General features: G+C 35.2%; 1 protein-coding gene across 1 annotated transcript in view; it reads left to right on the top strand.

Annotated features, from left to right (window-relative positions):
* Positions 1-22,869, top strand: part of NCAM2 (neural cell adhesion molecule 2) — a 271,811-nt gene that overhangs the window by 206,058 nt on the left and 42,884 nt on the right. The window contains exon 12 of the mRNA XM_041414781.1: positions 2,342-2,515. Coding sequence (XP_041270715.1) covers positions 2,342-2,515 — 174 coding nt within the window. The remainder of the gene's footprint in view (positions 1-2,341; positions 2,516-22,869) is intronic.

Here is a 22,869-nt window from a genome sequence, read left to right as displayed (position 1 = left end):
CAGGGAATTGGCTTATTAAAAATATCATCCAAAAACTAGCATAAAAGTAGTATGAATGAAATTAGGTATTCATTCATTCCCTAATTTTGTTTATTTTGAATACTTTTAATAAGAGAAAAAGAATTTTCAGAAGTATAGAAGATATTTTTAATACTATAGGTATCCACAGCAGCTTTAACTTGTAATTGAATCCAAAGAGCATCTTTAGTACTGAGTATTGATATTCATCTTCCCAAGTGATGGTGTCCACATGACTCATACAGTGCCATTCTGCTTTAGGTATGGCTGTCCTGGATTGCTTGGCTGGGATTCTTACACTGCCATTTGAGCTCAGGAGAGAAGGCATCTGTACACAGAGTGGTGCTCATGTACTTGATGACTATATAAGGGGAAAAAAAAGTATTTCTCTCAGCTCTAAAGAGAATCTGAAGGAATGGGATTGGTCACAAGTTGGTTCTAATCCTCAAGCTCTTTTGATTTTGGGGTGAATACTGACTTAACAACCAACTCATATAATTCATTCTTCTTCTATGTGGTCAAAGAAAAAAGCAGTCTGTATGTTTTTTGAACATAATTTCTTTTTTCTAAAGACCCCTCAACTTTTTGACCCATTTAGAAAGAGATCCAAAAACCAGGTCTGTGTTTTCATGGATTCATAGCAGACTGGCTATATTTGGTCATGTTCTATCTGGTCACAGATCTTCAATCCCTTTCTAAGAAATGTGAAAATTTCTTGCAAAATCCCATATCCTGATAATTGTTTCCTGGAATAGGAAAGGGTTTGAATCCCTCAAGCTGAGACTTGAATTCTACTAAAATCTGTAATGTAATGGATTCACATACTGTGTCTTTAAGTAAGAGATGTTACAACTTTCTTATCCATATAAATAAAATCTATGCTGGTTTTAACCCAGTGAACAGCAAGTATTGGAGGTTTCAGGAGACCTGGAATCAGAAATGCCAGCTGTAGGAGGTATGATATTTGTATAAAAACACTCAAGCCTGATAACTGACAGAGATGTTCTTCTGAAAAAAAATTCAACTTCTGATAATGAAGAAGTTATACAAATCAGCGCCTTTAGACCAGATTTGGCAGTGTCCTTTTCCTGAGAATTTGTGGCTGAATATGTCATTAAATCTGTTCTTTAATATTTTGTACAATTGTTTGTCTCATTTTCATTCAAGTAGTAATGCTGGGTGAAGCTCAGATTGATTTCTTTTTATTCAAAACTGTCTGACAGCCTTTGAATACAGACAATATTTTATGTAAATGGTTCATTAACCACTAACCGAATTACAGGCTTTGGCTCAAATTCCGACATGTCCATTATTACAAAAATATCTTTCATAACATGAAGACAAAAGTAATGTCAAATCTAGAAGAAGGTATGCAAATAATTTGCAGATGGATCAGAAAACAAATATTTAATGGTGTTTCAAAACCCTGGTATTCTGTCCACAGAATTGAAAATCTTCCTTATCATTTTCAGTATCACTTTTTGTAATTATAACTCTTTAAAATTTAGGAAAATTAAAAAAGCTAGTCTTTTGACTTCTATGTGTTTGATCACAAACGGTAAAAATAATATAATATTTCTATTCTGAAAGATGTACTGACTCCAATGTTATTTTTTTGCTTTTGTTTCATATGTAGCATTTCAACACCTCTAAACACCTGCTTTATTTTCATAGATCTTTTCTACTTTGAAAGATATACTCTTGCTTTTGATTTCAGAGTAAATATTTCTTTCAACCTAATTTGTAAATTAGTTCTTAAGCTGAGCAGAGGATAAGAAACCTTCTATTAACATATTTTCTTAGTAACTTGAAATCCAGTCTTTGAAAAAAATAAAAAAATATTCACATATTCAGCTGTGTTTCAGAATTCCATAAAATGGCTAAATGATTTATAAGGTTCTTTGTCATAAGCTTATTTAGAATAATTTAGACTCTGAATGTTCTAATTAGCTGTAACTGTTTGTTTTGTTAAATTTGATATAAAGTTTGTTATTCTCTTTTACATAATTATACTGTCAACAGTCTGATCTCTTACATTTTTATATGATGAAAGTAGCTATTAAGAAAGATCATTTTATCAAAGAGAGGCAAAAATGGAAAATGTTTTTGCAGTAATTTAACATACAAGGAAATTAATGTGGTTTTCTTACAGCTCTGTAGTAGAAAGCTTAAGTTGTTTATCTAACACAAATATTATTGCATCATATTCAATATTATTTTTTTCTCCCTTGAACACTCTAAGGAGACTTTTGTGGGTAGATTATCAGCGGCTTAGGTCTGTCTGGTTGTTGCTGATTTTTAAACTGTGTTTGTACTTTTGCAGATGTGCCATCAAATCCGTATGGAGTACGAGTTTTAGAGCTGTCACAAACCACTGCCAAAGTTTCCTTCAATAAGCCAGATTCACATGGAGGTGTGCCCATTCATCACTACCAAGTGGATGTGAAAGAGGTAGCCTCGGAAACGTGGAAAATAGTTCGCTCCCATGGAGTTCAAAGTAAGTATAAAAAAAATAAATTTAAGTATTTTGACTGAGATGAATTGTCTAAGGAAAATGCTCTAAGTATTTTTTAACTGTTCTTTATTTGTCTTAGTCCAGTAGCTGTATCTCTTAGTACAGACTTCTCTACACCAGTTTGAAATAGTCCTGCAACTTTGTAAAAGTAAAATGTTCGTTTAAAAAAAAAAAATTTACAATTGTTATCCATTTTTCATGTCCAGCCAAAAGCCAGGTTTTGAACCTATACATTTAATAGAGAGTAGAAATGACATTGCATTTGAGAATGTGCATAATGTATGCAGCTAAATGAATAATTTTAAGTAAGCTGTTATATCATATTTAATCCTGGACACTAATTACTGATTTTGAGCTACTTAGTAACTTTCTACAGACTTGTTAATGTTCAAAATACCTGTTTCAAAAGCATATCATGTTTGTTCAATAAACATTAAATGCCCTCTAAAAGGGTGTTTACTTGCATGTCTCTTGGCAGAAAAGAGCATAAGCCTCCCCAAACAGACGAGAGTTCTTTAGGCCCCTGATGAGTTGGGGAATTCATACAGAGTAATGTTAACTCTTGTATCCAAGTACACTTTTTGGTATTTTCAGTCCTCCTTAAGGCAGCCTCAACAGTTTTCTGATTAATACTTCACCACGTAAAGGGTGTTCCAGTGGTCAGCAGAGTAACGGGAGACAAAATGTTGCAAATCTAATGTGTGTTCTCTCTTTCCCTTTCACATACTATAATACAAAAATTCTGCACTAAACTGAACGTGTTCAAAATTACAGAATTATTTCAAAGAAACATATAACGAACATTTAGTTAATATGTTCATAAAAAAAAGGTTTATAACTCCTTATCTTTTGTTTTTCTTAGCTCAACACAGTAACTGTGTGTATAAATGTAATAATGTAAATCATAATAACATTCATTTTATTCCAGTAAAGCTTGAATTTCTCTCAATACTAGAAGATCTAAAGAAGAATGTGCCTGCCCTCTATTTGCAGTGCAGGCACATTAATGGATATTGGTGTACTTCTGTTTTTTTCATGCAATGTTGCAGATCAAGTTAGAGACTTTTATTCTCATAGCTACTTCCTTCAATGAATTTGCAATAATTGTTTTCTGATATGAACTATATTGAATAGTAAAACCTGAAGTGAGCAGTCTGCATAGTAGGGTGCAAGGTACTCAAATGAGTAAAAACCCAGTGACTACAGAGTCATTTAGTCAATTACACATTTTGAATTTGATTTCATTGTAAAACCAGAAGAAACACATGTCCTCAGTGTTAAATTTGCAAAAAATTTATTCACCTTACTTCTTATAAAACTTTCTTTCCTATTATTTCCGTTGCTGGGAAGTTTATTAAAACATTAATTGATTACAGTAGGAAAGATGTGTAATTTGACAGACCCTTGTTACTAGAGTTGGCTGGGGCTGCCTTCTTCAAAAACTCACTTTCGTATTGAAACATTCTTTCAACATTGGGTGTTGTTGCTCACTTCGGAGATTTCTGTATAACATGAATTGATCTTGGAATCATTTTGGTCCAAGACTTGTTTGAATTCTGTGGTTCTAAAATTGGAGTAGAGTGACAGGTACAAATACCTGCAGTCCTTATGCAAATGTTATGACCATGAAGGAGATTGTGAGCATTTCGGATCTCTGCTGCCACTCCTACTCATATTAAACATTTATTTGGCAGAGAGCTGCATTACTTCCTGCATATGGTCATATTATTCCCCACATCCTCCTTTGTATACTTTGCTCTCCTTTTTCACATGGACAATTTTAGGGGGTATACCATCTTGCAAGCATGTGTTGTCCTCTTCATTTCATTGTCTCTTAATTGTCTGCCAAAAGATTTTGTTGAGAAAACAAAATAGGTGACACTTATGATTTTGGACATATTAAAGACACCTCTTAAAAGCATATGTTACCAAAAACTACTCCAAGTGACGACAAAAATGAGTAAATATGAATACAACCTGAAAAGCCATCTTTGTCTATAAAGAGTCATCTAGTAAATACATAAATATTGAAAGGGCAGTGGGCAATATTAAAAATTAATACTACATTCAGAATTAATTCATTATGTTTTCTGAAATCTCTACTGATATACCCCTGTATAGAAAGATTGAGACTACATATCCTATATTTCTCTGAATTGCTCTGTGAACTATTTTAAAAATCAAAAACTACTTCAGATTGTCAAACATTTACTAAAGAGAAGACATCTTGTTTTCATAAATCTTATTAAGCTACATTATATAGTTGTATAGCGTGATTAAAAGTGACCTGGCTTCATTTATCATAAGTCCCTGCAGATATTCTATAATAAATTGAAAACTTGTTCTATTTGTGAAGTACTATAGGGCCAAACCGGAAAGCCAAAACATGTTAGCAAAGCACAAACGTAGCAATCCAGAACAGAAAAAGCTTTTGTGAAATGGAAGTGTCAAATAACAAAATTAGTGTCCTTTTTTAAAAAGGAAATGTTGCTAAATTTAAATGGAATCCTTCTGGAATATTGAGCCTTTGCATGTTTCCTGGACATTCAAAAGGTTTTAGCAATTTTTCTAAAACATCAATTTAAAATTCTCTTCATTTATATTTTATCCTACTTACAGTGTTAAGATAACCTTGAGATACTCTCTCCAAAATCCCTATTTTCAATTCCTGAAATATTTATCGAAGAAGCTTTTATTAGTGTGAAGGCGCTATTTGGTTTTGTTTTGTTTTGTTTTTTTCTTTCAGCTTTTTGAGCCATTTAGGATACTTTATTAAAGGGTAATAACAGATACATGGTCTTGGGACAGTTTCTGATTGGGTTTAAGTAATGAGAATCACTTTCCTAGCATGCCTCAACATCATCTCAGCTAAGAGGAGGATATTTAGAATGCAATCAGTTTTCAGTATTACCATTTGTAGTTGGATCATCATAATTTCCACACTCAGGCAATATTCCTTAATGGAAACAAAACCACTTTTTCCATCTGTTCACATTTTAGGGACGGTTTATCGCTAAGGTTCAGATATAAATGGTGTTTACACAGGAACAGATAACTGCTTGCACATCTCAAGTGGTGGTGCATACATAATGCATGGGCCATGATTTTTTCCTAATATTAAGTGACAAAATATTCTGAAATTTTACAGGATGGTTATTTATCAGTCAGATTTAACTCAGGAGGGGTAAAACTGCAGACCTTTCTTGCCACAATGTACAAAATGTGCAAATTCCAAAAAACACCATAAAGGGAAAGAGACATAAAAATTTACATGCAGGAAAATGTTGTGCCTGGAAGACTGTGAGAATTCCAATACAGGGTTTTTCAAGGCTAAACTGTCTTCTGCTCCCTCTCTGCTGTGACTTAAAAGAATAATGCAGTCTTCACACCACAACAAAGAACCATAAAGTGATAAAATTAATGAAAAATGCTTTTTAAAATTAAACGAGCCTCATGGAAATGTGGCTACAGAAGCAAGTTTATAAATTAAGCATTAATAGGTGATTAATAGGTGTTTCAAAAACTTCTTGAGAAGAATTGCTCCTAGTGCTAGCAAGTTATTAATTTTCATTTGCTAATGATCCAATAGCTATGTATAAAACCTTTTACAACTAAGAATATAATTGTTTTATTTATATGAAAATCACAATAGATGCTTATCAAAGTTGTTAGGTATTCCTTTGTAATCAAACATCCAGTAAATACAAATAAGTTTAATCAGGATGATTAAGCAGTATGAAGTAGATTCTATGCAAATGCAGTCTACAATTCTCTTCATTTGCCATTTTCTTCAAAAAAATTCCTCTAAAGGTGACTTTTGTCTCAAACTTTACTATTTTGAGCTGTTTTCAGGTAAGGAGAAAATTCTAGTCTTGGAGCTGTAACCAGGAATATCTATTTCCTTGTTTTCTCCTCTTTGTCTTTTATAATGAAGATTTCATTTGAAAGTCTGTGCTGATTGCAGCTATTGAAGCAGAGCACAGAAAGTGAAGCAATCATCTGATACACCAATTTATGTCTATTAAGGGATTTAATATCATAATTAACACTCTCATAAGTCAGCAAGAGATCAGGGATCAAATGGCAGTGAGATTTTTTCCTCACTTTTTAGGTCCTCCTCTGAATATGAAAATAGTTTTGTTGAAGGCTACCAGCAAATCCAACTTTACAGTGGAGTTCTCTGTGGACTGGAGTCCCAAGGGGAGTGGGTGAGCAGGGAACAGTCCCCTCAGGGCCCAGACATTTATGATTCTGTCAGAAGTGAAAAGAAAACCACTAATCTTGAAGTAGCAGAAATGCTTATAGTAGTTGAAAGATTAATTCTCCAAGGAGAGTTTGCATCCTTTCACCCAGGGAGGTGGTAAATCCCTGAGTGTGGGAAGGTGCCCATCCACCATCAGCAAGTGAATAACCAGGGGTTTTGAGCATTTGCCAGCCTTTCTTTCTTCTGTAGGCACAAAGAAACCAGTGACAAGGTGTAAGATACCTGTGCTGGGAAAAATCACCTTATCACAATCCTCTGTACAATTTTGTTTTTGAAGAAAGGATATTAACTGATGTGTTTCTGTCTAATCAACAAAGAATTAATAAGAAAAAGCCTCCTTTATTTTTTCTGTTTTGTGCAACATTGACTTTTCCAAGGAAGAAACAAGATAGAGTCTCTGAAATTCAGTTCTTCACATTCAATCCCTCAGAAAGTACCACTGGTTTAACTCTAATACAGAAGCCATCAAGGTCTTGTTTTGTCTTGATATCATTAGTAATTCTGGTTTACAGGGAGCAGATAATGCATTTGTAAAAATTAGCTTTTACACAAATCCAAACCACTGTGGAAGTGAGCTTGAAACCTGAAAAATGTGCACTCTCTGAAAACATTTGAATGTCTTCAACAGGAATACAAAACACTTTATTTCCTTTGTTCTTCAATTTACAGGTAGACAGATAAAGATTTTTTTTTTTTTCCCAGAGCATTATATATTTCTGAGTGAAATACCAAGAAAAAGCAGTCTCTACATTTCTAGTACTACTCAATTTGCTGGTGATAGAACAACATTAGGAATACATTAAACATATTCAGATTACTGTGGAATTTCACCTCTGGCATAGGTGGATGGCTGGCAGTCTTAGAGAAGAGAGATACACATTTGGGAATTTGTGGAGCCAGTACACACACCCACACTTCCACACACATCCCCCACCTTTGCTTCCTCTAAACTACTTGTGTTTGGAAATTCTCAGATTCCAGATCAGAGTTTCTTTTTTTTTCCTATTTCTAGGTATTTTTCTTGTGAATTTTTTAGGCAAAAATTTAAATTTATTAATTTTTTAATTTTTAAAAATTCAATCATTTATGTTTCCTATAAAAACTTAATAAATTTGGAAGACTTATTGAAGCAAGACTTCTCATTCATTGAGTTTAGAGACATTTGAGGAAGGTTCTAGTTTTCCTGAGTTTCTAATGCTAATGTATAATGCCTAGATAATTTAGAATTTCTTGAATCAGGAACAATTATATCAGCGTGAAATGACTGGATCATAAAAATCAGAAACATGTCATCTCATTTATTTTTCTGTGAAACAAAAACCCAAACAGAAAAAAACATAAAAGCCCCCAAACCAAATCAACCAAACACAGACCCCCCTAAAAAATGCAAACCAAGCCAAGCAACACCACAAGCTCAAAGTCTCTGAACTTCAGTAGCATATATAAGTCTTGGCATTTTTTTTCACGAGATATTCTGTTGAGTTTCAACCCTTTTAGTGAAATTATCTCTGGAATTATAATTTAGCTCTTACAGGATACTAGTATAAAATAATTTCTACAATAGACAAATTATATAAGCTAAATTTATACATACATTTCCAAACTTTGGAGTAGAAAAAAGAAAGGTAAAGAAAATCAACATGTTATACAAGATGTTTTTTGAATCTATATCTATGTTTTGTATTTCAATGGTCAAGAAAGTTTTTTTTATATTAGAGATTCTTCTTTGGATGGCAGAAAGCAGAAACTTTACAAATAATGTGCCAAGTATAACACTATTCAATAGTAAAAGTGTTACTTGTAAATATATTTCATGCAGTGATATCAAAATATACGAAAGGTAATTTATCAACATATGTTTATGTTTCTTTAGTGACTATTTTATTGACGGAGACAATAATTTTTGAAATCTTGTGATAGCATAATCAGACTATGAACAAGAAGAAGTGAAATATGTTTTTTACAATTTTCCATTTTAAGGCAAAATGAAAGGATGAAAAATATTTCTAGCTAAGAAATGTTGAAATATTTATTCTTTCTGGAAAAAAGACAGGTGAACAAGTCGCATTATATTACTTTTCTGAAAAATAAACACAGCATAAGGAAAATGGAAATATATGGAAATCGAAGAATAATAAATTTAAGATTTTAGTTTCAGCTAATAAGGAGTTATCCAGTTACAAGCACTAATGCAAATACTTGCTTTCAACATAACTTCAGTTTTTTTCTCTCTGGGTTTTAACAACTTATAGCTCAAATCTGAAATAGCTAATTCTTTGTAATTTCACATTCAAATCTCAGCAGGTTCTGTTTACTTCCTTTTTCATCTGAGTACACTACATTTAATGTACTTAATGAAATTCTAGAATAATTTAGCTTCCTAAATTCCTAAAGGTCCCAAAAGGATCCTTGTCAACATCAGTTCCAACTCCCCCATATTGCAGCAGGGCCAAATTCCAAGTTTTGCTAGGGCTTTGCACTGACTTATAAATGTCTCTGTGGATGGAAATTCCATATTTAGCAGTTTGTTTGTGAAATGAGTGGTTTTTTTCAAACCAGGTCCTGTCTCTATTATTTTATTCACATACATTTAACTGGATTTTAAAATGCATTACAGAAGATAGGAGTTTTCTCTTACCCAAGGCATGTTCTTAAATTACTGTGCTGTGTGGTCTGCCTAGTACTGCTGCTCCTTTTACTACACATGTCCTTAGAGTTAGAAGAGGTTATATACATTCCTGTGTTGATGAGGTAATCAAAACTTGAAATCCTCTCCCTCTGTATTGTGCTATTTAGTTTTGAATTGGCTATACTAATGAGAAGGTACTGATGATGTAGGCAACTCACAATGAAAGTTCTTAGTAAAAAAACCCAAAAAAGGTTCCATTTCCTCTTCTACATTTATATTAATATTTAACATTCCAGACTCTGAAATGGTGTGGCGTGTTTTGGTTTTTTTGGGAGGGGGCAGGGGGTTAGGGTTTTGGGGGATTTTGTTTTTGTCTGTGCAGATGAGGTTTTTGGGTAAAACTACTAAACTTCATTTCTGTCCTTAAGCAGGACATTTTGGTGGACATCGTATAAAACAGACATTCTTTCAGAAGACTTCAAAATTTTATTGAATCATAGAATTATAGACTGGTTTGGGTTGAAAGGGATCTTAAAGCTCATCTCATTCCAAACCCTCTGCCACAGGCAGGGACACCTTCCACTAGACCAGGTATCTCAGAGCCACATCCAGCCTGGCCTTGGACACTTCAAGGGATGGGGTGTCCACAGCTTCTCTAGGAGACTTGTGCCAGGGTCTCACTGTCCTCATAGGGAAGAATTTCTGCATAGATTTTACCTGAGATTTCAGAAACACCACTATGGCAGAAGATATTCTTTCCTATTATAAAACAAAGCAATTGCTATCTCTTGTTATTGAAATTGAGAGGAAATTTAATAGACAGATTAGTGAATTCACATGAATTACCTCTTAGGTTGCAGATTTTGTATTTACTGCTTCTTTTGTACTAAAGCATGAAAGTACGTACCCCACTGATTGCTGAAACAGTTTCCAGAGTAACAATACTTAACCATTAAACCAGGAACACTTTCAAATAGATTCCTGAGAGATACAAATCACATATAATTAAACAATTTTCCTAATAAGTATAATGATTAAGGAGAATATATCTGTATAATTTGTAGATCAAACAGAGATAAACTGAAAATAGCTTGGTAGGCTAAGTCAGCACTCAAAATTACTTTCAGAGTTGAAAATCTTCAAGGCAAAATTCATTAATTTCTACTGCAAGCTGCAAAAGCAGAAGGAAAAATGCCTTCATCAGCCTGTCCCAGGGGGAAAATATATCTTGAAACATTTAATTCCTTGTCATATCTGTCAAATTTGACTCGCTATGGCATGAATTGTGATCACATTCAGTTCAACAATAACAGTTAGTATTCATGAGGAGTGCTTATGCCTTCTGGAATACTATGTATGTACACCACAAATCTAGAAGTACCTGAAGACTCAGAGGTTTTTTTCTCTGTCAAATGATGGCATAAGCCATTCAGAAAAAAAAATCTGTGTTGTGATTTGAGCTTTAGGATATGGTTCTTCATTTGACATGACTGTTAGGCAGGCAGTTTAAGAACAGCAAACTCATGGATCAAAAACCCCTGTAGAGCTAGACCCCAAAAATATATTGTTGCTTTCTACCCAACTCTTTTTTTATTATGTCATATTTATTATCACATTGTCAAATTGACTAAAATTAGTGTTTTCATTTAAGAAATTGTCAATTTTCAGTAGGCAATAATTGTTAATATTTTAAAAAAAAATTTGGGGATCATTCCTCTTATCACTTAATATACTAATGATACTAGTGATAAGCCTAAACTCTTTTTTTTTCAAAATAAACTGAGTACTTAGTTTGATTCAAAAATAGTTCTCTTAACTTAAAACCTGCTTTGAAATTACAAAAAGGCAGGAATTACATATATATATCTATACATATACTATTAAGCTATAGTGTTGTAAGACCTGATACAAATCACATTAATAAAAAGTGCTTAATTTTTTTTAAATCTTAATTCTTGGCATAAAATGGCATTATGCCATTTGCCAATAAAATTTTCAATGGAAAGTTGTCATAAAAAAAAAAAAAGTGAAAAAATTAATGCAGTTTTATAACTACTATAGGCTATAAATAAATGCGAGGACAAAGACCACTTTTTATCTAATTTATTTTGTGTATTTGCCTGCATGTAAGAAAGTTATTCAGCTCTTTAATTCTGTCTCTATACTAATTTTGGCCTTCATCCAAATCTTTGCTGTAAAAGTCTCTTGTGGTTGAAAAGGTTGAACTGTAAATAAATGTCTTGAACGAAATTATATGGATGGATTAGAGAGACTGGAAAGTGAGAAGTGTAAAGGGAAAATGATGTTTAAACATTTCAGGTTTTTATACAGATCTGAAATATCAGGAGAATGAGATGTACTTTTCACATTTAAAGGTGAATAAAATGTCATGAGAAGTGAAGAGAATCCAGACAATTTACTGCACAGCATGAGTTCATAACTAAAAGCAACTGAGTTTTATGCAGATATAACCACTGTATGAACTTACTCTTTTTTTCCTTGTAATTGCATTTGGTCAACCAGTCAAAGCTCATTGCTTTGTGCTTTATGATTTTCTTAAGACACAGACCTAAAAATCTGTAGGAACAAATGGAAGATTACAAGAGTAATAAATATTTTAGTAAGAAATTAAATGGTGAATCAGTCATTCCAAATGTATTTCACCTGGTGCTGTTGTGATAACTCTGGTCTATTTTCTATTTAGACCCTTCAGGGTCTAAATAGAAAATAGACCTTTTCATAACTGCAGACTCTCAAGTAAATTTATGGTGAACAGCTGATCTGATCTAAAGGTCTTGCTGACGTGGCTTGTAAAGATAAATCTTGTTAAGCAAAGAGTGATGCAGTGCAGTATTGGGTATGAATAACTGATAGATGAGACACATGGTGCAGCTGCAAATTTTGCCTTTCAAGTGTATTGTTTTAATCCACATTTATTGTACATTGCTTGTCTACTTAGAGAAGGATAAGGGACATTTATGGAATATTTATGTGTATATAAACTTCTGCTGTACTTTGTAATACAAAATAGAGAAGTGCTCCAGGATGACAGAGTATTCTTTAGGTATTTTCAAGGTCATTGAAAGACAGAGTGGTTATGAATAGAGCTCTCCTTCAGCCACATACAAGAATGAGCAACAGAACAATAGCATGGCCCTATCTGTATTACATTTCACAATATCTTTAAAATAATCTCTTTTTATGACTTTTTTTCTGTCTTCCCATTTATTTCTTCATTGGTAAGAAATAAATTATAGTATACACGAGTAGGATGGGGATGAGGAACAAAGTTTAGAAATTATCTTTGCATGTAAGAAGCAAAAGAACAGTCCTTGAAATCGTTATTCAGGTCATCCTTGAGGTCCTTCTGTTTACAGAGTAGGGAATATTAGGAAAGACACATTCGGGATCATGAAAATGGCCTCTGTGGAGATAGCAGAAATAAGGAGCTGCTTTATTCTTTTTTCACGTGGTGGTTAGTCTTCTGCCAGCTCCTGAACTGAGTAACAGAGAGAGTAGACTTTCTTTTCCTCACACTTTCAATGCTCCAGACATGAAAAGTGCATGGCTTAGTGGAGTGAAAGACAGAAGTCCTGTGTCAGAACCTGCTTCTTAGGCAGCTCCAAGGCTGCAGCAACTTAAGTGAGAAAAATCATACATATTTTACATATTCTATTTATTACTGTTAGGAAGTAGAATTAAAGTGAAATTTAAAATGTTGGGATTTTAAATAGCAGTCTTAATTGAGAGACAAGTCTTGCTAACATATATGAATTTACCTATGAAAAATTCTCTGCTTCTCTAAGCATAGTATTTAAAATATTCATTCCTTGTGTTCTCAGGTATTCCTTTGGCTTACCATTAAGAACTTCTGAATTCTCAACATCTGTTTTGTTTCACTGTAAAAATACTGATATATTTGTAGTAAGGGGCAGTTTAGGTCCATCTGGTTAAGGAAAGCCGTATCTAATTTGTATATAATAACACAGTACAGTTTTTTAACACGATAAGAAAACTAGTGAATTGTATTTTGTTACACAAAACATCCTAAATATGTTGTAATGCCTCATAGAAAAAATAAATTGTAGCTCTGCAGAACTTTGCTGAAAATAGGAAGTAGGTGCAGTTGTTAGAAATCATTATTTTTTTAGACTTTGGAGGCATTTTGGCCACAACAACCCCCTGGAGTGCTACAAGCTAAGGCAGAGGGGCTGGAAAGCTGCTGAGAGGAAAAGGACATAGGGGTGCTGGTTAGCAGTGGCTGAACATGAGCCAGCAGTGCCCAGGTGGCCAAGAAGCCCAGTGGCACCCGGCCTGGATCAGCAGTGGTGTGGCAGCAGTGACTGTGCCCTGTGGTGGGTGGACACTGGTGGGACCACACCTGGAGTCCTGTCCAGGTCTGGGCCCCCAACTGCCAGAAGGACACTGAGGGGCCAGAGTGTGTCCAGAGAAGGGCAGTGGAGCTGGGGAAGGGTCTGGAGCACAAGTCCTGTGAGGAGCAGCTGAGGGAGCTGGGAGTGTTCGTTCTGGAGAAAAGGAAGCTTGGGGATGAATTTATCCTTCTCTACAACCCCCTGAAAGGAGGTTGTTGCAGGTGGGGGGGCAGTCTCCTCTCCCAGACAATTAGTGACAGGACAAGGGGACACAGTCTTAAACGGCAGCAGGGGAAGTTCAGGCTGAACATCATGAAGAATTTATTTCATTCAAAATGTTGTTAAACTTTGGAACAGACTACCCATGGAGTGGTGATGGATTTGGCAGCTGACAAAGTTGCAATCATTCAGAGCTTGGACTCGATCTCAGAGGTCTTTTCCAACTGAAGTGATTCTGTGATTTTTTTGTTGTTGTTTTTTTTTTCTTTGGGCTTTTTTGTTGGGGTTCTCTTTTGTTGTTGTTTTTTTGTTTGTTTGGTTTGGTTTGGTTTCATTGGGTGGGTTTTTGGTTTTTTGGGGTTTGTTTGTTTGTTTGTTTGTGGGTGTTTTTTTGTTGTTGTTTTTTGATTAAAAGAGAATATATTTAGCCCAATAATGAGTGACTAGTTCAGGATAAGTTGCTAGTTTAAACCTGAGTTTCACCTTGATGTATTAAATCAGTCACCAGGATCTTCAGATGAAAAACTATGTGGATTTACTACACCATGAACTAGTGTATACACTAGTATCCCAGGTGCACCACGGGAACTAGTGTGGGCCTCTTGCTTAGAAGATACAGCTTTTTTTCTGCTGTGAATTCAGAAGCCTACCTCACCTTCTGCCCAGGATCTTTCAGTAACAAAGAATTCATGGATATAGTCTTGAATGTAGGAGACCATTTTCAACTCCAACTTTGTGTTGCAAATTTCAGATGGGATGGAAATCACAATAGGAACTCCACTGTAGGAACAGGAAAAAAAAAATGGGCAAGAAAAACTGACATGCCAGTAATTCTTTCTGCCCTACAAGGGAGAGTGAGAGATTCTAGCTTCTGCCATGAATGAAGTAGACTGGGATAGTATTGGAAATTACCAATATTGCTGAACGAGACATGCCTTGGCTTGTCTGGCCCCTGCTGCCAACTGTGGTGTTTCTCCCAAGACACTGTTTGGCTAGACGTGAGTCACAGCTGGGCACGTGGGGACAAGCCCAGGCATGCCAGAGCTCCAGTGCTTGTGGCTGGAGCTTGCTGTCAGGAGAGGGTCACTCCTCAGGCCTCCCTGAGCTGGAGAAGCTTTAAGGCAATGGTGAAGGAAGGAGTGGGTCGTGATGAAGGGTTTTAATCCAGAGGTTTTATTCTGGGCTGCATGGCCTCTGAATCCTGCAACAGCTCCACCAGAACTCCCGAGTGTGTGCTGCTCTTGCCTTTTTACCCAGGGAAGAGGGGAAGGGGAGGGAACACAGGGACCACCAACCAGGTACGGGGGAGGAGGTCTCCAGGGAAAAGGACACCTGGATGTGCCAATGACACCCAGGGAAGGAAAGCATCTTTTGAATCTGTCCAATCACTCGATGCTCCTCTGGAATTTCTGGGTTGATAGACAGTGCCCAGCAGGAGTCAGGGTGGGGAAAGGAGAGGTGATTGACACACATGGGGAAAGACTGGGGTAACTGAGGCAAGCCATAACATCACACCACAACAGGATAGGATACAGTTCGATTTATACAACTGAGGAATGAGAGAAAGTGATATAGCTGCAGCAAGAGTAGAGGAAAGAAAGGTATACATTCATAACTAACTCTTGCCTCCCTCCTCAAAGTATATGTCCTTCTTCAGTAATCCAAGTTAGATTCCAAACTGTGATATAAAACAGGGACTACATAGTAACATTGCCCACAAGCTAACTATGAACATGTTTTTGTTGTCTCTTAATAAATGATCTTGTTTTATTTTCTGGGTTGTCTCCCATTAACATTATTTTCAGCCTTGAAGGGTATTCAAAAATAGAAAAAAAAATAGGATAAATGACAGTGTAAATCATCTTAATAAGGGCATTGAGATTACAACAGTTATTCCTTTACTGCATTTTGTAGTATTTTTTGCTCAATGAATAAAATATTACTTACTTAGATGTCTTAATTCTGCTGTCTTTCTGTGTTCATATTGCCAATGTAAGTTTGGTGTATTCAATGGCCTCAAATTTTGTCTTACGGGTCAATTTTAAAACTAGTCTCTACAGAAAGTAAATTTGATTAATGAAAATGTTTAACTTAATCAGGTTTTATATCTAGCAGTATAATTTGTGCTAGTAAAATCGCAGCAATTATAGTGACATAAATATTTAACAATGAACCCTGCTGAGAACATTAGTCATATGTTAGAAAGCATTTTGAACAATACTTTCTTTTCACATCATGAAGGGAATATCTGGTGGAAGTCCAAATCCCCATTGATTTCACTGCATTCATTTATTTTTTTTTCATTAAACTTTTTAGTATAGTCCTTTTCAAGTGTCTTGCTGCTTCTCCAAGCAAAATCTTACCATTAAAAATTGTATAACAGTTTTATAGCAGAGAGCAACATGTTCCAAGAACCAAGAAAATATTCCCCTTTAATTTATAGAATTGGAAAATTTGGTTGGCAGGAATATCTGGTATTTATCTGGTCTGACCTCCTGCTTGAATCAAGGCTACTGCCAATCTTAGATCAGATCAGGTGCGATTTTGTCTAACTCAGTCTCAAGTCCCAGGGATGGAGATTATTCACCCTCTTGTCTTGGAATAACCTGTTTCAGTGGTTCATGTTTCTCCCAGTGTATCAATATTTCTAATACCTGGTCTGAATGTGCAAAAAAAAACAAAATTGCAGTCACTTTTTCTAAGGACTGTGCTGAAGTTCACCAGTCTCCATGAAATCCAGAATTTGTATTGACTAAATTAATGCTTCTAAATGCTGTGATAAGAAGTTGACTTCATTTTTAAAGATTTGGTATTAAGCAGCTGGCTTGGTCATCATAAAGGTAGTCAAAGAAATATATAAATAAAAACTTGGAGAAAGAGATATTAAAGAGTGTGTGTTTTAAATACAAATTCCATTGTAGTGTTGATGGGCAACAAAATCTGTCAGAGCTAGATCCTGGTTGCACATAATTGCTGATAGGATGCTAATCAGTAATCAGTACAAGTGGCAGCATTTTTTCATGAAATATTTGATTTTATTGTCCAATTAGTATAACAGAAAAATTTGAAGAAGATATCAAGATGATATGGTCTATTTTATCATTTGAAGTACAAATATTTTTTGTAACCCTATAACCTAAAAATAATCCATGCATTAAATTTTTATTTTTTATTTTTAATACTGCATAGGTGATTTATTTTGCAGGGGTGTTTCTGTTCTGAATAAAGCTGTGGAAAATTTACTGATATTATGATCTATCTCAATAGATTGCTTTTGTTCCAGGAATGTTTTCTTTTTTTCCCTGTGTGCTCTGCTGTTATTCTGATTAAAATCAAGTTGAAGTAAGAGGGTTTTTCAAATAAAAGAACTTCTAAAGCAAATGTATTCATTTTTATGCCTGAAGTTTGTTAAATGAAGAACCCCACCTTCTGGATTCATGATGATTCAATATATTATAAATTCTGTTGTCAATCCACAAATTTACTGTTTTCTAGGCACTTTAGTTAACACTCCTGCTTGCTTTATTTTTATTAATTTGTAGTACTGTGCATTTTGTAACTATGATTTTCCCATGGATTACTTAATCTTTTCTGACTAGGTTTTTTTTTTTTTTTTCAGTAGAAATAGGTATCAAAGAAAATTCCTGAATAGGGATGCTACTTTTGGTTCAGTTTGTATAGTGATATCTCAAAATTCAGCCCAGTAAAATTAAAAATTAAATACATGGAAGAAAGGAGCTTAACATGGTAATTGTGTTTTAATGTGTTATATATTAATATTGATAAACATATAAAAGCTATTTTTTGCCAAATGCATTTTAATGTCAGCTACTGAAAAGTGTTTTGCAAAGAAATTACTCATGTTAGTGAACATTAGGTTATATTAATTATACCTGATCTACTACACTGTGTACCTTTATTCCTGGGTTTTTATTTGTATTCACAGTTAAATAAATGTATAATACTTTTATTCCAAAATAATGTAATAATTATACATTATAGTGCAAAGAAAAATGGAAATTCCGGGAACAGAACCATTTTATCTTATTATTAAAATGGTGACATTTGTTTCTGGTGTTTTAGGGAATTACTTAAAGTTAGATATTGTGCTAATTTATTCCAATGATTTCACTGACAGTATGAGAGTTGCTATCATTATTTTTATTTCATAGAATGTGCAACTTGAAATATTTTCATTATTAAAGTTCATTTATTTGTATTAGCTGCATTCTGACAGTTATAGCCAGATGCTTGAATGAGTATTTATGAAATTAATTGTTATTTGTGCAAGGCAGACAGATGGAAGTGAGACAGCCTGGCTGTTTCTGCATATGAATTAACATTTTGTCTATTGTGTAGCAAAATCCTTTTGTTTTTTTCCCTGTATTTTTCCCCTGTGGCAATTTCTAACTTCATTCTGTCAATATTTCTGTGAGCTAACTAGAAAAAAAGGTTATATACTCTTCCTCCTACTGTGCAAACATATAGAATAAACAAAACAGTTGTTGCTCATCCCAGGAAGACAGATTTTGGGCAGAGTTCCTCATAGTCTGTGACATCTACAAGAGTCTCAGACATTTGTGCAGAACCATATTACGTTATCACCTTAAGTTTCTCTCTGCTGTCTTCCCATGACTTTTTCTCCTGCCCTTAAAAGAACACGAATCATCATCACAAAGAGAAACCTGTTTAAGCTTCATAAAAATGCTATTCATTTTTTCCCTCTGAAACAGATTCAGGTATTTCCAGGGGACTCAGTTTTTCCTTGAGAGTAGTAAAATAATGAGTAATATGTGCAGCAAAGTGCTGTTAAATCAAAACATTCCATTTATTAACAGGTACAGTAGTCGTGCTGCATACATCCTCTGCAGTAATATAGATTCAGATTAAAGGGAGAGAAGTAAGGGAAAAAAACCAAACCATCCTCCAATTTGTAATGCTTCTTTGACAGAAATTTCACTCTGCCGCCACAATCTCACATATATAGGAGTGAAGATGTTGTTTCAGCAACAATGTCTCAGCTACTTTGTTTCAAAATAAATTTACATCCTTCTTCAGTTACATCTGACATCCTCAAGGGATTGAATTTGGAACTGGAACAACGGTGTTCTTTGCAGCAGATACCTCTCCAATGAGATCAATGTAACAATGTGGTATTTCTGTTAATTAACCTCATATGAGATCCATTTTGGGATTAATGTAGAGGAACTGTACTGCTAGTTCCCCATACCTTCTTTTCCTTGGTGATGGTTTATGTAATATATCACAATTCTTGGAAGGTTTCTGAGGCAGATTACTTCAGTGAAAAGACAATTTATTATGCCAGACATTTTTCCTCTCATTCTGCTGTAATAAAGTAACATAAACAACCTACCCTGGATCAGAGAAGCAGCTGGGGAATTTTGTTTTGGTTTTACTGACTTGGATTTATGGTACAATTTATTTCACAACAAATCTTGTGTTAGATGTTGCTTTCCCGTGGTTCATTTTGTCAGCAGTCAAAATTCTGAGACAATAAAAGGAGCTTTTCTAGATGAAATGCTTGCAAGCTGTATTTTGGATAGCATGAGGTTCTGCATTTTTTTTCTATCGAACATATTTCTGTGGGTTTTTTCTGTACTGAGTTAATTTTTTCAATTTATTAGATTTGCTTGCAAATTACATGAATCTGTATAATAAAAAGAAGGACTTTAGTTAGTGTTGCTTAAACTTTAGGATTAACCTATCATCACATAGTAGGTTAAACTTAATATTTTATTCAGTAAAGTTTTATTATTTTCTGTTGCTGTGTTTCTTTTTAACTTCTATTTGACAAAATTAAAAAATCCCGACCAAACTAGCAACAATATTAGTGGCATATCTCATCAAGAATATTAATAATTTTGTATTAAAGCCTTAATATAGCATGCCAAACCAAAACAAATATACCTGGTAACTTCTTGTGTCATATTGTCCTCCAAGGCTACCTTGAGACTTAAAGCCTCACTTATAAATGGGTAACACTAAGCTCTGAGCTGTTATGCATCATGTTAATTTATTAATTAACTAACTTAAATTAGATTATTTAACTTGGAGAGTTCACGAGAGACTGTTCTGCTTTTCTTTCTTTGGAGTATTCCTTCCAAATCTACTCCTCAATCTAACCAGTCACTATTTGAATTATCACAGCAAAATCAATCCACAAAATTGAATGATCCAGCTAAAGCTTACAGATGCTGTGATTAGAAAGACAAAATCTATTGATATAACAGCTAGAATAAACTGGAAAATCTCAAATGATACTCTGAAAGAAGGGGATTTAGCTTTCAGTATATCTGGAAGTTGATATCCATCAATAAATATGCCAATGGCATAATGTAAACATATGGTATGCAGTGGACTGATTCTTTTCACATTTATGCACTGAATGTGAAAGAAATCAAAATATTCATTGTGCCCAGGACTATTTTCCTGTGAGAAAAATTTATTTGTATATGGAAAGAGGAATAAGCTGATTTTATACTTGAATAACAGAAACACACATTGTAAAAAAATAACAACTAATTTGTGAAGTATTTTCTTCCAATCTCTACTCCCAGCAAGCAGTGAAATTTTCATTTCTCTTACATTACTTTTCAGTCCCGCCCTTTTGTTACACTCTGTGGGACAATTTCTTAATCTTAATTACTCCAAGTATTGTTTTATAACTGGAGTATGTGTTCTAATCCAGAATGGTTCTTTGTTTTCAGAAGGAAGTAGTTATTATTTTTCCTACATATATAATATATACACCTCACACCATCAGTGATACAAATTTGGTCCAGTTTTTGAGGACATATTACACTAACAGGTATGTCTGGGTTAATTCCACAAATGTAATTGCAAAAGTCATTATATCTAGATACATAGTGCTGTGCAGGGGTTTCTAAAGTATACACTGATTCTTTAAATACTGCATATTTATGTAATTTTATTCATTTCTGTAGGTCCCAGGGGTGTTGATAAAATCGGATCCTTAGGTTTCATGTAGTGAGCACATTTGCATTTTTTTTAAATGTAGACTTGTAGTCGTGCTTTTGTGTTGTTTAAATTTTAAAAACATTTACAGTAGCACTAATATTCGGTGTGCCCTAAGGTTTCTTTTCAGTGAAATTATTCATCCTTGGAAAGTAATCATGGCTGAAAGGCAAGTCAAATACTGCTACTGCTTAGTTAAATTTTAAATTTCATCTTAACAGAACTCAGTAATATATCTCCTAATTCTATTCTTATTCTCATGATGATACATTATTTTTTCATGACATGGTTAGAGTTCAGTATTTTTAAATCTCATAAAATGATAAAGCTAAAACATGCTGGAAGACATACAATTCTACTTGCTCTATTTACAAGAAAACACTTATGTTTAAATGGCAAATTCATGCAAAAATGCCCAAATAGAGTGTGAAATGTAGAAGTTACTGTTTTTCCAAATTCATTAAATCCCTTTAGCTTCACATTTAATGGGAACTCTGTCGGACTCCTGTAGAAACTAAAGAAATAGAAATTCTAATAAATCTGCACTGAAAAAAATAACAAAGAGTATGGACAGAAATAATTATGCTTTCATGGGATATATAACTTGAAGGTCTAAAGCAACTAAAGAAATGCTTCTTTATAATGAAAAAATTAGGCTCTCTAGGGATTGTGAAAGATACTACTGGCTCTTTTTTAAGATATTACATTTCTACAACCACTTGCCAAGTGTAGGGGAAAAATGACCTCCCTGCTCCTGCTGGCCACACTGTTCCTGACACAGGCCAGGATGCCTTTGGCCTTCTTGGCCACCAGGGCACACTGCTGGCTCATGTTCATGTCAATCAGCACCCCCAGGTCCCTTTCTGCCTGGGCACTGTCCCGCCACAGCTGTCCCCAGCCTATAATGCTGCAGGGGGTTATTGTGGCCAAAATGCAAGAATCAGCATGTGGATTTATTAAACGTCATCCTATTGGACTTTGCACATCCATCCAACTGCTCCAGGTCTCTTTGCAGAGCCGTCCTACCATCCAAAAGATCAACACATGCTCCCAGCTTAGTGTCATCTGCAAACATACTAACCATAGACTCAATCCCCTCATCCATGTCATCAATAAAAACATTGAACAGACCAGGCCCCAGCACAGAGCCCTGAGGACACCCCTGGTGCCTGGCCCCCAGCTGGTGCAGCACCGTCCAGCACCACTCTCTGGGCCCGGCCATCCAGCCAGTTCCTAACACAGCAAAGAGTGCCCTGTCCAAGCCGTGGGCTGCCAGCTTTTTCAGGAGTGTGCTGCGGGAGACAGTGTGAAAGGCCTTGCTGCAGTCCAGGGACACAGCATCCACAGCCTTTCCTGCATCCACCAGGTGGGTCACCTGGTCATGAAATTTCATCACATATTGTTCCCGCTGCTGCTCCGGGGGTGCAGTCCTTCCTCTTCTCCAGCACAGGGTTCCTCCCATGGGAGACAGTTCTCCATGAGCTACACCAAACTGAATCTATCCCATGGACAACAGCTCTCCATTAACTTCTCCAGCGTGTGTCATTCTTCCCCAGGATCAATTCTTCAAGGACAGGCCGCTGCTTCACCCACAGGATCACAAATCCTACCAGGAAACCTGCTCCAGCATTTGCTCCTGGAATAGGTCTGCAGGTCCCTGCCAGGAGCCTGTTTCAGCACAGGCTTCCCACGGGGTCAAGGCCCTCTCTCAGCACCCATCTGCTTTGGTGTGTGCCTCTTCCATGGGCTGCAGGTGGAACTCTGCATCCCTGTGGTCTCCCACAGGCTGTAGGGGCACAGCTGCATCTCCATGGGCTGCACTATGGACTGCAGGGGAATCTCAGTTCTGGAGCAA

The sequence above is a fragment of the Onychostruthus taczanowskii genome, unplaced genomic scaffold, assembly GCF_017590055.1.
Source record: "Onychostruthus taczanowskii isolate IOZ18803 unplaced genomic scaffold, ASM1759005v1 scaffold47, whole genome shotgun sequence".
Lineage (NCBI taxonomy): Eukaryota > Metazoa > Chordata > Aves > Passeriformes > Passeridae > Onychostruthus > Onychostruthus taczanowskii.
This window is presented reverse-complemented; position numbering and strand designations above follow the sequence as displayed.